Raw genomic sequence first — 13,571 nt, 5'->3', positions numbered from 1 at the left:
AGGGAAGGAAAGGGAAGGAAAGGAAAGGGAAGGGAAGGGAAGGGAAGGAAAGGGAAGGAAAGGGAAGGAAAGGGAAGGAAAGGGAAGGAAAGGGAAGGAAGTAGGCTCCAAGTAGTGTCTAAAGACAGGCTTCTGAGTAAGCTTTGTAAACTTGGAGCTCTCCAGTCTCCTATTCAGAACTTTGTGTTTAATTTGAAATCCTTTCTGTAATGGTGAGGGTGCCACTGCCCTTTGTGTGAGTTGGGTATGGGCAAACAGCACCACAGCACATTCTGAATTTTAAATATGCCTTCATTTCTTTTCTTTTTTTAGAGAAAGAGTTAATGTTCTTCAATCTAGAAATCCTTTTAAAAGGGAATAAATATCTCTGCCTTTTATGTCACATAATTCAAGCAATTCTGTTCACAAAATACTTTGAAGTGCAGCCTTGGGTGTGTCAACTGCTGTCCCACTCCAGGATATGCCCTGTATCTGCTTGTTTGCTTAGAAGGAAGGAAGATTCACTTATTGTATTTTTATTAAGAAAGTAGGCATTTTTTTCTACAATAGGATCAAAGGGATCAAAGACAAAGGCTCTTCGCACTTCCTGCCAAAGGCGCTTAGATGTCAGAGGATGGAATGTGCCCCAGGATAGTAATGTATGCCACCTCATTCTAGTGTCACTCAGAGATTTCATCCCAGTCCCCCAAAGATGCACCACAGAAGATATACCCCACCCTTTAAGACCCACCTCCATATTCTGTGCAAAGGGATCCTTCGGATCGCACAGTGTTGAAGAAATTCGATGGTTGCCACGGAAACAGCGCTGACTTATATTCTGGGGGACTGGAAATGTCTGCCGAATAATTGTTAACCTTCCAATGGACCTTCTGACAAGTTCCTGAACATCCACATCATTTATTTCCTGAAATATAAGAAGAAGAAGAATTAGCAGTTCTTAAATATAGTAGCAGAAATACAAAAGAATTGTTGACCAGTTATTAGGAGGAACAAAGAAATCTAACACATTCTAACAAATCTGCTTCATTTAGCTAGTATTCAATGAAACTTATGTGTATTCATCAAAATGGTGAATTTACTCATACTTACTTTCTATTGCTTTATATTATATAACTTGATGGCTCAACATGTCTACATGAAACCTGTGGCTTAAAGATGCTTTATTAATAGTAATTTAATAACTAATTATGGTGAAAATAAAAAAAAGAAAAATAATGAAAGTTCACAAATCAAGATCAATTACAATTTATGATTCATTAATAGCTTTCAATATATTTTTTGTACCAAGGAAGGAAAATGTGATGTAAAATGCATCCTTATTGTCCTTAGTGATGAAAATTGAGGGTTTTAAACAAAGTAAAGGAAAGCAAAGGAGACACTATCTTCTAATATTTTCTTACTGATATCCATATATGTTTCTTATTGGAAGGAGTTGGTTCTCAATAACTACTGATGAAAGAGTTAACTTTCCCCATGGTCATTACATAAATGTTAGGAGGTTTGTTGATTAGCATGAACCATGCCAATGGAATATAGCACTATGTAAGTGATACTGACTTTGTGTATGCATGCTTGCCAAACTCTAAGAAATTCATTCTCTACTCCCTTCACCTACTCTAAAATTAGGTTCGAAGTTTAGGGTCAATAACAGACATAGAAATAATGCAAAAATAGCAGTGTCTCATGGATACACATCTGTTTTACTTGGTATTAGTACAAAAGTGACAAACCTAAGTTTTAGTTTCCCAGCAGTCTTTCCTGAAGCAGCTTGTGCTCCATCGTGTCCATTTGAAACCTTTTAAGTCATTAAAGCTTTTTTGCAATGAACAGATTATTGGTGCAAATTGATTTTTATGCAATGAAAATAAATGATTTGGGATGGGACATTATGAGCTGCCATGTGCATTCCTATGTTTCTATCCAAGGAACCAATCCTGTATGATGAAGAGAAGCAGACCTCCAAGAAAGTGTTAATTCTCTTTTTTCTACCATGTTCATTATAAATTATCATTCTTTTTTCATATAGCTAGAAAACTCACTTGATCTTTATGTTCTTTATGAAATATTGGTTTCTCTAAAAATAAAATAACACCTGCCATCAGCTGTATCCACAGTAACATCAGGAAGTTCTGGGCGATTAATCCTTAATGCACCATAAACAATGGCTTTCAGCAGCTTAAATGCCAGTCTTTTCCTCTTAGTCTGTGTCATTTCACTGGCCACCTAAACTTTGTCTGGCAAAAGCCTAGTACTTTGAATTTTCCATTACCTGCTCACAAAGCAGAATTAAACAGTGTCCAGTCAATTCTATTTTAATATCTGATATTCATCTGAAATCTTTTAAAGTGAATTAATATCAACTTTGCTACTCAATATCTTTCAGTGTTTTAAAATACTACATTGTACAGCCAGGGATTTTCACCCACAAGATGGTAGAAAACACACTGATTTATTTTTATGTTAATAGGGGATTCTTCTTTCCTAACTAAATAACTATTTATCCAAATTTATCAAACACTACCATCTCCATCTGATCCTCACAAGGTGATGAACTATAAGCTGGCATATTAAAGTCAAAATCTGTAGATAACAAATGGCTAACCTTGTATCAGGCAAAATGCTAGCTCATTTATCGGGCTTTACCATTTGTTTTAAAAAATGACATTGAATCACTGTTTATTAACACTTTATAAATAAAAAAAAAAAACAAGGAGACTCAAGGCTCTTCATTCGGATTATTTTTATTCATGGAAGATTTTGGAAATACCATGAAAAAATAAAAGAAAAAATGGTGTGAGCTAATTATATAAGAAGCCATATTGCCTTAATGAAATCATGTTGATTAATATTTAAGAATGATGGCAACGAAGATAGTAATTACACATCCCATCCACGTTTAGTGACTGGTAGCTCTAAAGGAATAAGGTCTTCTGTCCCGAGACCTACCCTAGGACAAAACCTCTCACACGTTTGTCACCAAACGCAGAAAGGGCTGATTATAACTCAAAAGTTCCATAAGATGGAGTTCTCAGTTATATACCTTGAAGTAAATCTGAAGTAATGCCAACTTGAATAGAATATATTTTGTCTGTTATTATTTGAGAAGGGAAAATGAAAGTAATTTTCTGGGAGAAAAGAACCTGCCGTTCTGAGGGAAATGAACAGTCTGTCTCAAAAATTTTACTTGCAATTTTTGTTTTGACACTTGATCTCCAGACTTATTGAAGGTGGTTGGGCAGCCTGATCGGGACTGGCTTTGTATTGACAGGCATATGATTTTGCTCTCTAAAAGGTATGCACCAAGTGTGCACACACTTGTCATATACACACACACAAAGTCATAAACATATTCAATGACAGCTGATCAGTTAATCTAAAAGAGAAATACTTTCAAAACAGAAAAAACTTCCTAAGTAAATGGTTGTATTAACATAGCAAACCCTTGTGCAATCAGGGTCTACTTTGCTAGTTTTAGAAGTAATGTTTATAGCTTATGATTTTGAAAGCAATTCCAAGAAAAACTAAACTTTACAAAAAAAAAAGAATGCTATTTGAGACTCCAGCACTACTAAACATACTAATTAATTTCTATAAAGGGATACTGAAATATCCAGGTTTTTAAAGATTATGAAGAATCAGAATTCTAACATTGTCTTTGGAGTCTTCATTTGTATCTATTTAAGAATACGGTATTAATATTATAATAAAAACAAGCTTGTCTATCATAGCTGACTTTTTAATTTTACTTCTTTCAAAACAATGCACAACACTCTTTCCCAAAGAGTAATTACTAATAACCATAAATTAGTTGAAAATGAATTAATATATCCAAGTATACATTCAACTTGCATTAATAGCTTAATGTAGACTGGACTCTGAACTATGTAAAGGCCAATGAGGGAAAACACAAATTATCTGCTAAGAAAACAAAAACACACTCTGTCCCCAAAAAATAATTCAGAATTCAGTCATTTGCTGGGCAGTGCTGGCACATGCCTTTAATCCCAGCACTTGGGAGGCAGAGGCAGGTGGATTTCTGAGTTCAAGGCTAGCCTGGTCTACAGAGTGAGTCCCAGGATAGCCAGGGCCATACAGAGAAACCCTGTCCTGAAAAAAAAAAAAAGAAGAATTCAGTCATTCTTGAAATCCTGAAGTAGGTCAACTTCAGGTTGAAATAAAGAGAAAATGGGAGTACAAAAAGACTTTCAAGATCTATTGAATCAGTTGATACCCTGAAGTATTTTATTTCAGAAATAAAAGTTTGTTGTTCCTTTTTCTCCTGTGTTCCCTCTTTCTCTTTGTTTCATTTCTTTGCATCTAAAGAAGTTCCTGGATCACAGGAAGTTAAGTATTGGGAAACTGAAATTTTATTGCATAAACCAATCATAGGGATTTACTAAACCATCCTCCTAAAGAATCAGTAGCTAAAAATTTAGTATTAGATGCTTATAATGCTTTGAAAATGATAAATAATCCTGACCTAGCAAATATCAGCAATGAGATGTTGTAGCCTGCTATGCTGCAGTTTTAAAAAATGTTTTTCTGATATGTTTGTGTTCTTCATGCTGTGGATGTTGACCCTGTGACATTTCAAGAAAATTCAACAGTAACTTCACAAACTAATTTTGCAAATACTATATTGGAATCAGAAATAAAATAAGGAGAAATGGGAACAGAATGATAATTTTCTTCTTGATTGATTATTAACATAAAGATAAATTAATCAGTAAACTAAGAAAATGAAAAATATCTACTAAATGTCTATGATTTGAAATTTCAAAATGAGAATCTAAATCCCCAAACTAAAAGCTTCTTCCACAGACTCACAGAGAATAATGACTTCAAACTTGTCTTAAGTCATTGGAATGACACAAGGCATTGAAGGTCAGAGTTAGCATCACCAGGAACTCAGGAGTTAGAAGCATTGCTACTGAACCAGATGAGCTTCCTATCTAAGTTTTGGCTTTTGTAAAACAAATAAAGTACCAAGTCATTTGTTTTAGGGCCATAAAGGGATGCTACTACTGATACAGAAGTCGGTGGTGAGACAGACCCACTGAGCATGGGAAGACTGGAACCACAATCACCAAGGCCTAACTTGATTGATTGCTCCCTGTGAGCTGTACAGCCTCTCATTAGGACAGTGTACTTGATGCAAATTAAAACAAAATATATTGTTTTCCAGTTTCTACAACTTATGCCATAATGCATGATGTCAACTTTGATTTATAATCCCTCTCTATAAAACTATTGGTGCAATAAGATTAAATAAATTTTTGTAACTCATTTTAAAATTAGCTACTAAACTATAGTTATGCAAAGTGAAGTAGACAAAATCACTTTCTTCATGTTCAGCCAAATGGGCATTTAACATGTCTATGAGGGTTTTATTGTTTCTCTGAGAGATATGCAGCTTTTTAACAAATTTGAAAAATCCATGGTTTTCCCAATTATTGAAATAGGAATAATCATCATTCTTCTATTAAGTTTTATAATAATCATAGAAAGGGAAAAACAAACAAACAAACATGAGAGAAAAGGATGTGGTTAAAATTTCCTGAAGTAGCCTTCAAGAGAATGAGGTGGCTGAGTGGAACTGGACAGAGAGAGCCGATCTTGGATAGACTGGCTGATAATACTTTTTCTTGTAAACATGTTCATTCTTTGTGCTTCTGTTTGGTTCAGATTAAAGCAATAGCTGATGTAAATGGGCTGTGGACATTTTATTTTTGTTCTAAACAGTATTTAATGCTAGAGAGAAATAGCATGTCCATCAAGGACTGATAAGTTATGACCAGTAAAACACACTAAAGGTTTCAAGCCAGTGATGATGAAGCTATCCTTGGAAGCATTCACAGCAAAGTCTCCAGGTTGAGAAAAGAGTTGAGCTTTTTTAAAATCACCTTTCATAGTGCTAACATTGAATGAGTGGTTGACATGTTAAATTGCTTTGTTTGTTGCATAGTTTCTTTTGTAACATTGTAGCTAAGATATTATCAAGGAAATACATGTTGGTTTACTCTACTACTTGTGTATAACATAACTTATAGTATGAAGACTATGAAGGGGACCTCTCCTCTGATGTTCTAGCTGACCTTAAATAGTGGGGGAAACACCCGTCCATTCTGTTTTTGTTGTTTTACTCACGTTTGCTTTCAGGATTCAAGTATCACTATAGGAGACACATTGAAGATGGGAAAAGAAATAATGCAAAGGTTCCTTTTGCAGTCTCAGCAAAAGATAGAAAATGATCTTCCAGTTAAAAGAGTGTATTTATTTAATCACCCACAAGGAAGCAAGAAGGCTCCTTTTTCTTTCTAGCCTGCTTTGTGGATACAAATGTAGAAGCTCCCTGTCTGATCTGAAGCAGCAAACCTATGTGGTCTTTTAAAAGAAGTTTTGTGTGAGATGAAAACCAGGATTCCTTATTTACACACAAAAAGAAATCTACAAAATAATTAAACTTAAGACAATGGAGATTTCAAAAGTATAACTCAAAAATAAAAAGTCAAAAGCAACTGTCACTTTTCAATGCTAAGGCTACTGTTATAATTCCATTATTTACTCTTACTAACATTTTAAATACTTGGTAGACTATTTAATATCTTCAAACTTTAGTTTTCTTTTAGAAAAACAAAAACGCCTATCTGAAAGTTTCTGAAAGCTCTTTTAATTCTTTTCAGTGTTGCTTTCTTTCTAGTCTGATGCATAATCACTTCAATGGAAACGCATAGGCATGATCAGAAGGTCACTGCAAGAGATCAGTGCACCCACACTGCCTGCAGGAATCTCAAGGAAAATGTATAAGGAAAGTAGTGACAAACTATATAGCCTAAGATTGGCACTCCCAGAAGATGGAGATATGGCTTCAGTTTCTTTACTATGAGCCAAAAAGACTGAAGCCTATATAGGAGAAACATTTGTATTTTACTTTTCCATTTAGAGAGGAAAAGCATTTATCTTCTACAGATCCTCAGACACGCACGCACGCACACACACACACACACACACACACACACACACACACACACACCCTTGCCACTTTCATAGTCATGACAGGAAGAGATAGCAAAGTGTAACAGGAAAAGATGGCACTGTGGTGGCAGCTTTTGAGTCATTCCTCAGGCTTGGTTAGGATAAAACCTTATTGATTTTTCTAATAAACCTCAAGGCAGAATATACATGTACCATACACAAAGGTTGTAAGTGTTAAGTCCAAAAGGTAGCCCTGGACTATAGGAGGATTTCTGGTGGTCAGATAACTCAGTGTCCCCCAGGAACTTGCCAATCCAGTTTTCCTCTACCAAATGGAGCCATTTCCCTTATTACTAGAAGAAGGGACACATGGTTATCTGTTGTGCCCATTAGCATACTGAAGTGCATGCTGGTCTCCAGGCTCCCTCAGCCTCAAAAGGACTTGTTCATTTCAAAGTCCATGCTAGTATCTTAGCTTTTCTCATCTTCTTCTTACCTTAAATTCCCTCCAGCCCACTGCCTTCCTTTCCTGCAGCTACTCATTCCCCTTTTCAAACCGGCTATTTCTCAAACTCTATCTTGCTTCTGTCCATCTGTCTTTGTCTGTCTCTTTCTCAGTCTCTCTCTGTCTCTCTTTCCGTTCCCCCTTTCACTCTTTTCCTCTCCTTCTTCTCCTCTCTTCCTCTCTCTTCTTTCCTGGCCAGATCTAGTCTTCTGGCTATGCTCAGTACATATCCTTTCTCTGCTCTGGACTCTTATAAATGCCTCTATAATTCCAAGAATAGTATTGGTACCTAAGTAATTCACTATTTATAAATTGTCGGCAGAGTTGGACAACATCTCATTCCGAGGTCATAACATGCTGCAAGGTGCTGTCCCCTATTTGTCCACATCTGGTCTGTTGCTGTCTTTGCTGAAGTTGACTAGCAAATACTAAGGAAATAACGTTCTTAGATTGCAACACACTCTGAATCTTTTGTATTACCTTTGCAAAGTGTTAGGAAAAGAATCTAAAGGGATTTGACAGTCTTTGGACTTTTAAAACAGTTGTATTTCTTTGTGAGGGGGAAAAAACCTTGCTCTTTGTTGATTCATGTTCATATGCTGAACCATTAAATCCTCGAGTAGGGAGACAGATATGAAAATTTTTATAAAAAGACATTAAAATACAAATGGAACACAGACTCTCCCCTGGGAGATTCACAATGGTTACAAAGAAGAACTGAACTTTTCATACAGATGATGTCTCTTAAGTAGGCAGTGCGCACAACTAGGAAAGCTAAAAGGCAGACGCTCAGTGGGAAGACTTTCTCCACTCATCTAATTCAAATAAAAACTTTTTTTCTATTTTTATTAGAGATCATTCATGCAGTACACTGAGCCTTTGCTTCCTTTTCTGCTCCCTCTAAGAGGTAAGGCCCTTTGGAGGGTCCATGTGTGAAAAGTGGTTGTTGATAGGAGAGGTGTTGTAGGCTTTACCTCATTTATGATGATCCAGTGACAGTCAAAAGCAACCAGGTTAGTCTCCACCACCTAGAAGAGAAAACAAGCAAGTCATCAGCATTAATCATGAAGATGGAGCCACTCTAAACTGATCCACTCCATTAGTGGACAAAGCCCTGCTAGAAAAGTCTTGGGTCAGTTACACATGGGATGCTATCAGCAAAGCAGTGTAGATACAGCAGTGCTGGCTGGCAGACACTGGAGACACACTAAAGAAAGCTTGAAAACAGCAGTCATCAAGTATAGAAAAATGTAAGTCTAAAAAGGAAAAACATTCAAACAATCAAGTTTTTAGACTTAGCAGATTTCAAATCTCATATTCCTAGTTCTAACAAACTTCAGTGCTATTATATATGTAATAGATATCTAAGTAGTATCATAATCTCATTCAATCACAACTTAATTTTTTTATCATCTCAGTGTGTGTATTACTGTTTTGACTGCACTCTATCATGAAAAATGGTTTTGTTGCATGAATTTGAAATATTCAGTGCTAAAATTAAACTGTAAAATAGAAAAAGCAATTTATATTGCATTCACAATATGTTATATCTAAAACATACAAATGAATAAACCATACATTAAGTAACAACTTTTTGAGCACATGATATAGACCTGGCCTTGAACTCACATAGATTTTGTCTTTGTTCCTCAAGTGATGAGATTCAGGATGTGGACCACCATGCCTAGTGGAGTAGTAATTTTGACTGACCAACTTTGAATATTTGGCTTAGGCCAAAATTAAGCTTATCTGAACTTATATATGTGTGTATCTCTCAGTCTCTCTGTGTGTGTACATGTGTGTGTTTATGTGTCTTTATGTTTGTATATGATTGTGTATGTGTGTGTGTGTGTGTGTGTGTGTGTGCTCGTGTGTGCTGCTTTTGCAACAAGGTTTCCGTTGTACACATTCTTTTTTTTTTTACTTTTTTATTAGATATTTTATTTATTTACATTTTAAATGTTATCCCCTTTCCCGATTCCCCCCTCCAGAAACCCCCTATCCAATCCCTCCTCTTCCTGCTTCTATGAGGGTATGCCCCGACTCCCACTTCCCCTCCCTTGCATTTCCTTAGAGTAGGGCATTGAACCTTGACAGGATCATGGGCCTCTTCTCCCATTGATGCCTGACAAGGCCATCCTCTACTATATATGCAGTTGGAGTCATGGGTCTCTCCATGTGTACACCTTGGTTGGTGGTTTAGACCCTGGGAGGTCTGTTTGGTTGATATTGTCATTCTTCCTATGGGGTTGCAAACTCCTTCAGCCCTTTCAGTCCTTTCTCTAATTCCTCCATTGGGCACACTGTACACATTCTTATTGCACATTTTCTAAGACATGTTCTTGCAGCTAATGTGAAGAGCATATAATTAGTGAGGCTGCTGTGTAATAAATTATTACTATATTTTTAGTGGTAGTATTTATAGAATAGACTTTGTCTCAAGTGTAGATATTTTCCATGAACTACCGAGGATGCTTCAACGTGTGAACTGGACTTGGGAGTTCTTCTTTGTCCTCTAGAGAAACATTGCTTCAGAGGTGTATTGAATAGGAAGAAATGCAATTGTATTCACATTTGTTATACTGTTTGATATTCTTTCGAATTCAAATATATAATTTTTTCACTTATTTTTAATATTGATATATCATACTATTTCAATATATTATCTTTCAATTTGTCATCTGAACCCCTGAACTTGCTGACTAATACAAATTATGAATATTGAAAAATGAAGGCTTCTTTTGTTATTTTCAAGTTTATCATTATTGTTTTTAGGATATATATACATAATCACTTACAGGTGAAATTTCAAAAAATTAAAGATTTATTTATTTTATGTGTACTCAACACTGTTGCTTTCTTCAGACACCCCAGAAGAGGGCATCAGATCCCATTACAGATGGTAGTAAGCCACTATGTGGTTGCTGGGGATTGAACTTAGGACCTCTGGAAGAGCAGTCAGTGCTCTTAACCATTGATGCATCTCCCCAGCTCCTAGGTAAAAATTTTTATGGAGGATATCGCATAGAACAATGTCCAGTTTTAACTATAGAAAAAGTACTTTTAACTTTATAGCAGTAATAGCAAAGATTTTTTTAATTTTTAGTTTTCTTCATTAATATTTATAGATACATATCAATGATTTAGTAACAATGAAAAAAATAGAAAATAAGTAATAAGTTGAAATTCCATCAAAATTTAAAAAGAGATAAACACAACATTTAGGTGTTAGAAAAATCTATCTTAGTATAAAATGGCAAAATGCTTGTCAGATGGGGGAAAACCTTAAACTAAAATATGGGTTAGGAAGATATTAAGGCCAAACCACAAGTACTACAGACTGAAAGCACTTTTAAATATCAGTGGCAAAATAGAAAAAGTAATTAAGGTAAAATTGCCCTTCTTCCAATAATCTGTGCCATGTGGAAAGGTTAAGAAAATCCAAGGAGGAGAACTCTACATTGTATATAAATATTGTTAAAAAATTATTTTATTGCAGGACTAAGAGACTACTAAATGACAGTATAAATAGTCAGTGAATAATGTGAAAGTAATATTTTACACCATGGTTTGAAATAAAGAAAACACGAAACAGAAGAAAGGCAACTATAGCATTTCAGACCATGATGCAAGTTTCCCCCAGACCATGAGGGAACGATCTCATCCCAGATCATGTCTCATCCCAGAACATGTCTCTTCCCTGAACATGATACAAGCATTTCATCTCAGACCATTATAAAACCACTTTACCTCAAATCAGGATGCAAGAATACCATCCCTGACCATGATGTAGTCCATGTTCCTCACAAATAGTAGAGAAGTACTCTGCTGTAATCTCCAATCCCCTCCAGGAGTATTACAATACAAAATCATTTTAGCAGTATAAATTTGGAACAAGGAAAAAGTTGTTAGCATTTACTGCAGATAAATAATGAGTTCCTTTTCACATTAGCTGAGACCTCTTTGCCATAGGTGGGCAGCTATGAGACCCTCTGAGTATGTCTGATTATTCCATCCATATGTCTCATGTGCTAAGGAAGACGGTGTCTTTTAACTTCTCTTTCTAACTTTTAAGTTGGCAAGTCCTCTACTACTTCTCTTTGAGGCTGTTTTAAAATCATCAGTTCCATATCTTTCCTTCAAAGCCATATCTCTGATTCCAGCCCAGATAATGTGAGCAGAACTGGTGCAGGACACTTCCAAACCTGTGTGCCTGTGCCCGCATACTAATGCCTGTCTGTGTGTTTCTGACCACTTGCTTGTGCTTGCTTGCTATACCTTGGAACCCGTGGACACTGTGTCATGCCTAGGAATACTTTGAAAATCACACTGTCTCTTGCACAGAAAATAACTTTTCTCCACATTTCCTGCTGTCATACTGAGATAATATGGGACATTACATTTGTGTCTACTTTTTATAGCAATTTAGCATCTCTTGTCCAAAGTAAAACATTGATACTAATACCTGCTATGTACCTTTTTACAACCTTAAATTTTAATTAACATAATTACTAATATAACTGAAGCTTCTGTGACTTGATAAAGACTTGATCTGAAAATTATAGGTTGAATGCTGAACATTTTAATGGATATTAAATATTTGAGATTTCCTTCTACAAGTGCATTTTTCTTCGTAGAAAGTAATCAATTTCTATTAGAATGATACTTAGTAATGAAAAGGCAGAGATGCCCTGTCCCTTTCATCATATAATAAAGAATATTTATACATATTAATCCATGAAGTACTGAAGCACCATATTTCAAAGAAGCACTTAAAAAACAAACTATAACATATACCAAAAGTTATCTGGAGAAATATCCACTAAAAGAGGAATCGGATTCCTTGAGGCCAAAGTTAATTTGTTCATGAATTAATAATAAGATCACGTGGATTCTTGGATTTTTTTTTTTTTTTAGCTGAATGTTACTGAAAGAAGGCAGCATTTTAAACTGATTAGAAACACAGAAAGATAGTTTGGAAAGGGACGTAAAAACACGGTGGAGTTCAACAGCCTGTTCTTTAGGAACTGGAAGGATGAAGACCTGAATTATAGTAGAAGGCACAGGGGGCCTATCATAGAGGCTGAAACCCACCAGTGAATTAAAGGAGAAGCCAGGTAACAGTGCTATCTTTTCACAGATTAGCATCCCCAGATGACAGTGCTCATTCTGAAGGAAGACACATTTACAAACAAGCAACTGTGGAGCTAAGTGTTGCAAAGGAGCGACAAATGACCTCTGGATATCGACACTGGTTTATCTGATAATTTAAATACTTTTAGTAATATTATTCCATTTTCAGGTAATAATGCTTAAATTTCAGTAATGGTGCATCAAACTAGTGGCACTGCCGAGTTGAGGAACCAAATTCTGCATTTAAGACATTAGTATTTTAATTATTTTGGGGCATCCTAGAATTTCTAAATTCTTTATATTTATTTCTATAGTTATGACACAGTTCATTTAAGAAAGAATTTTTTTTTCTCCAATAATACATTCTCATTATTAACTTGAATGGATTTAGAATTACCATGGAGACACACTTCAGGTATATCTATGTGGTTGTTTCCCAAAAGGTTAAACTTAGCTGGAAAGACCTGCCATGAATACACACAGCACCATGCCATGGGCTGGGGAAACAGAATTTTATGCCTCCACTAAGGGATTTGATGCTTTAAAAATAAATATAAAGCTATACTTATCTAAATACATAATGGAAGGTCTAGAGAGGCAGTATAGAAATTAAGAGTATATACTGCCAGTGAGCACTAACGTTGTAGCTCACAAATGCCGTTAATCCCAGACCAAGGGGATCTGATGCCCCTTCTGGCTTCTGGAGGCACCAGGCTTCAGCAACACCCCGCCCCTTACACACACCCTTTGCATTTCTGCTTCCTGACTTCTGATACATCCTCATTGGCTGCCATACTCCTTCCACTCTGGCTTCTCTGTCAAAGTGGACTGGGCTGCTTCTTAAACACTATATCAAAAATATACCCTCCTACATTAAGTAGTTTTTGTCAAATTTTTGTTCTTGTTTTGTTTTGTTTTTGACACAGCAACTAAAAAACTATACAATTTTTTTTTTTTT

The 13,571-nt window shown here is 35.7% G+C and overlaps 1 protein-coding gene across 3 annotated transcripts in view; it reads right to left on the bottom strand.

The window, feature by feature from the left end:
* Grid2 (glutamate ionotropic receptor delta type subunit 2) overlaps positions 1-13,571 on the bottom strand; it is a 1,405,618-nt gene that overhangs the window by 599,211 nt on the left and 792,836 nt on the right. For all 3 annotated transcript variants that reach the window (XM_031382072.1, XM_031382070.1, XM_031382071.1), the window contains 2 exons: positions 8,455-8,508; positions 731-904 (listed from right to left, as the gene is read on the bottom strand). In XM_031382072.1, the coding sequence (XP_031237932.1) occupies positions 731-904; positions 8,455-8,508 (228 nt within the window). The remainder of the gene's footprint in view (positions 1-730; positions 905-8,454; positions 8,509-13,571) is intronic.

Source organism: Mastomys coucha, unplaced genomic scaffold (assembly GCF_008632895.1).
Source record: "Mastomys coucha isolate ucsf_1 unplaced genomic scaffold, UCSF_Mcou_1 pScaffold20, whole genome shotgun sequence".
NCBI classification, from domain to species: Eukaryota; Metazoa; Chordata; class Mammalia; order Rodentia; family Muridae; genus Mastomys; species Mastomys coucha.
Note: the sequence above shows the minus strand (reverse complement) of the source record. Positions and strands in the feature narration are given on the sequence as shown.